The sequence below is a fragment of the Pundamilia nyererei genome, unplaced genomic scaffold, assembly GCF_000239375.1.
Source record: "Pundamilia nyererei isolate P.nyererei 1_Seehausen unplaced genomic scaffold, PunNye1.0 scaffold03662, whole genome shotgun sequence".
NCBI classification, from domain to species: Eukaryota; Metazoa; Chordata; class Actinopteri; order Cichliformes; family Cichlidae; genus Pundamilia; species Pundamilia nyererei.
Window position 1 is genome coordinate 366 of NW_005191063.1, and position 2,877 is coordinate 3,242.

The following is a 2,877-nucleotide window of genomic DNA, read 5'->3' on the forward strand; positions in this document are numbered from 1 at the left end:
ACTGAGTACACACAAAGTAAACTACACACTTTAGTTATGAAGCGAAAGTGCTGAAATCGGGGTAATAAAAGTACGAGGGGAACGATAATGAAGATTCTTCCAATCGTTTTCCCTGTCTGTCCTATGAACAACATTGGCGTGGTGTTAATTGTTTGCTGTTTTTGCGATAGCCTCGTACATGAGAATGTCACCAGGTAAACTCGCGACATTTTTAAACATTTTGTTGGTAAACAGCAACAAGACTGACAGAGTGTGTTTGACGTAACCTCACAAAGGTCACAGATGAAAGATTTGGTGTTTATTTGCTGGTTTGTCGGTAGCAGCTCCTTCAAAGCAAGTTTGCCACACATCTGTTCAACAATGCCACTTGATCTGAGATGCTAGTTAATCTGGAACATCGGTGTTTCAGATTAACTGGCACTGACCACATCCTCTCTTTCTCTTGTCAGTTTCATCTCATGCATCAGGAGTGGAGGTATTTGTGGGGGTGGATTCTGTCCTGTTGCCCTGTCAGGTACCAGCTAATGTTTCCAGAAGCTCCACAGCAGTGGTCTGGGACCGTGATGAGTTCAAGATCCCAACAGTCCACATGCGTCTGCATACCGGAGATGATCTGAAAGATCAAAACCAGCGTTACTTCAGTCGAACGATAATGAGTGACAAAGCCCTGCAGACTGGAGACCTCAGCCTCACTCTTAGGAATCCCACAGTCTCCGACAGTGGAAACTACACCTGTATCGTCCGCAAATATGGACAAGATGAGAAGCGCACTGAAGTAGAACTGATGGTCAAAGGTCAGTGCTATAGGTAGACTTCAGATTCAAGTGAATTTATAAAATTATGTTGCGTGACGTTCAGGCTTTTGATGTTTGTGTTGATTTCAGAACCTCCACCAAGAGATTTAAACCTAAAGGTTATCTTAGGTGTCCTGATAAGTTTGATTCTCCTTATTGCTGCTGTCTTTGGTTTCTGCAAGTTCCGCAGAAATCAGAGGAAGAAGAGGGGTGAAGGTAAGTAAGTGTGTAAAGGCAGCTGGTCTAGATGATGTACCTGTGGAAGTATGATGCATAAGAGAAGGCAGTAAAATTAAAGCATGTCTTTGAAGATACTTGTTTTTCTATGATTTTTTAGATAAAGGTTGAAGAACTGCAATAATTTCTTTTTTCTATCAGCTCTCCAGGTGGATATGGTGGAAGTGACAGAATGGGAGAACTCTGTCTGGCTGCCCTTTAAAACCACTGTTTGCTTGCCTGATGATGTCACAGTGGAGTGGAAACACAAAGACAGGAAGATATTCGTGTATCAGAACAGCCAAAACCAGCATCTCTTACAGGACCAGGTTTATAGAGGTCGCACTGAGATGAATGAAGAGCCTCTGAGAACTGGAGACTTGAGTCTGAAACTGAATAACCTCCAAGTTACTGATCACGGTGTCTACATCTGCACCGTCTGTAACAAGAGTAAAAAACTCCTGAGGCAGAAAGTAGTGACGCTTAGTGTTAGAGGTGAGCAGAAAAGCTGTTTTCTATGGTCACAAACCATCGAATCGGATCCAAATCAAGCTGCTGAGAAGTCAAAGAACCTGTTTGAAGTTGGACAGAAACAGAAGAATTTTCAAAACTTTAGCTCTAGATAATTTTTATTTTATATAATAAATACGGATTTTACTATTCATTTTTACATTGTTTTATTAGGCAAGATGAGATGATTAAAAATGGCCTGTAGCCTACACTCTTTACAAGAGTGTGTATGGAAAGTGTTTAATTTTGAAAGAAAATCACAGTTAAAATGTGATATACTTCTCATTAATATTAATACTGTATAATTAATGCCTGTTCTTCATTTTAATGGAATATCTATTTAGATGTATATAAAACTATTTTTTTAGCAACATGCGTTTTGAAGTAAAAATATAGGTTTTCTTTCTAATACAAGGACTTTGTTAAGGACCTAATAACTTGAACTAAGCATTATGTATGGTGGTGGCAAGGTGGCACAGGGATTAGCACTGTACCTCACAGCAAGAAGGTCCTGAGTTCAAGTGTTTGCTTGGGTTCTTTCTGGGAATGCTGGCTTGCAGTATGTGGGGTTCGGTTTACTGGCAATTATAAATTGCCCATAGGTGAGTGTGAATGGTTTTCTGTTTTTATGTCTTAGCCCCCACATAGAAGCAGACATGGAAGAGAATGGAGGGATAACCACTATATACTCTATATACTACCACTAACTGCTTTAGTTAGTGATAAACCAGCTATCATTAGCATCCGTTTTCTGCTGTGTATTTGGGCCCTTGTCGGTTTTACTGCAAATTCAATGACGATGAAGGATCAAACTCACTGACATCTGTTTGTCTGTACACTTTATGTTCTCAGATAGACAGGTGGAGATGGTGGAGGTAGCAGATTGGGAGAAGAACGTGAAGCTTTCCTTTACAGCCACAGATGACCTTCCTCAGGATGTCACAGTGGAGTGGAGACGCTCTGACTCCAAACAGATGATGGTCTACATGTATCCGAGCGACCAAAACCAGAGAGACGATCAAGACCAGTTTTACAGAGGTCGCACAGAGATGAACATGGAGCCACTGCGAACTAAAGACCTCAGTCTGACCCTGAAAGACCTCCAGCTTGCTGACAGGGGAGTCTACACCTGTACTGTCTACAACAAGGACAGAAAAATCTTGCTTCAGAAATCAGTTTCACTCAGTGTCAGGGGTGAGTGTAACAGTTGGTTCTGCACATTACAGTCCTCTAAGATAAGTTTTAAATTGTATCTTACAGCTCTTTTTTGCAACCAGCCTGTTACAAAAAAGCATAGTTTGTTCCCATTTCTTTCCGTTGAATCTATGAAAAAGAAAACATCATGATACTTAAAAAA

At 40.7% G+C, this 2,877-nt stretch overlaps 1 protein-coding gene across 1 annotated transcript; it reads left to right on the forward strand.

The window, feature by feature from the left end:
- Window positions 1–449: 449 nt before the first annotated feature.
- On the forward strand, window positions 450–2,816 carry LOC102214137 (uncharacterized; the record flags this gene model as incomplete). The annotated part of the gene is made up of 4 exons (XM_005755831.1): window positions 450–794; window positions 885–1,010; window positions 1,173–1,505; window positions 2,373–2,816. Coding segments are annotated over 4 exons (1,248 nt in total), but the record flags the coding sequence as incomplete, so codon positions are not given.
- Between the last annotated feature and the right edge of the window lie 61 nt (window positions 2,817–2,877).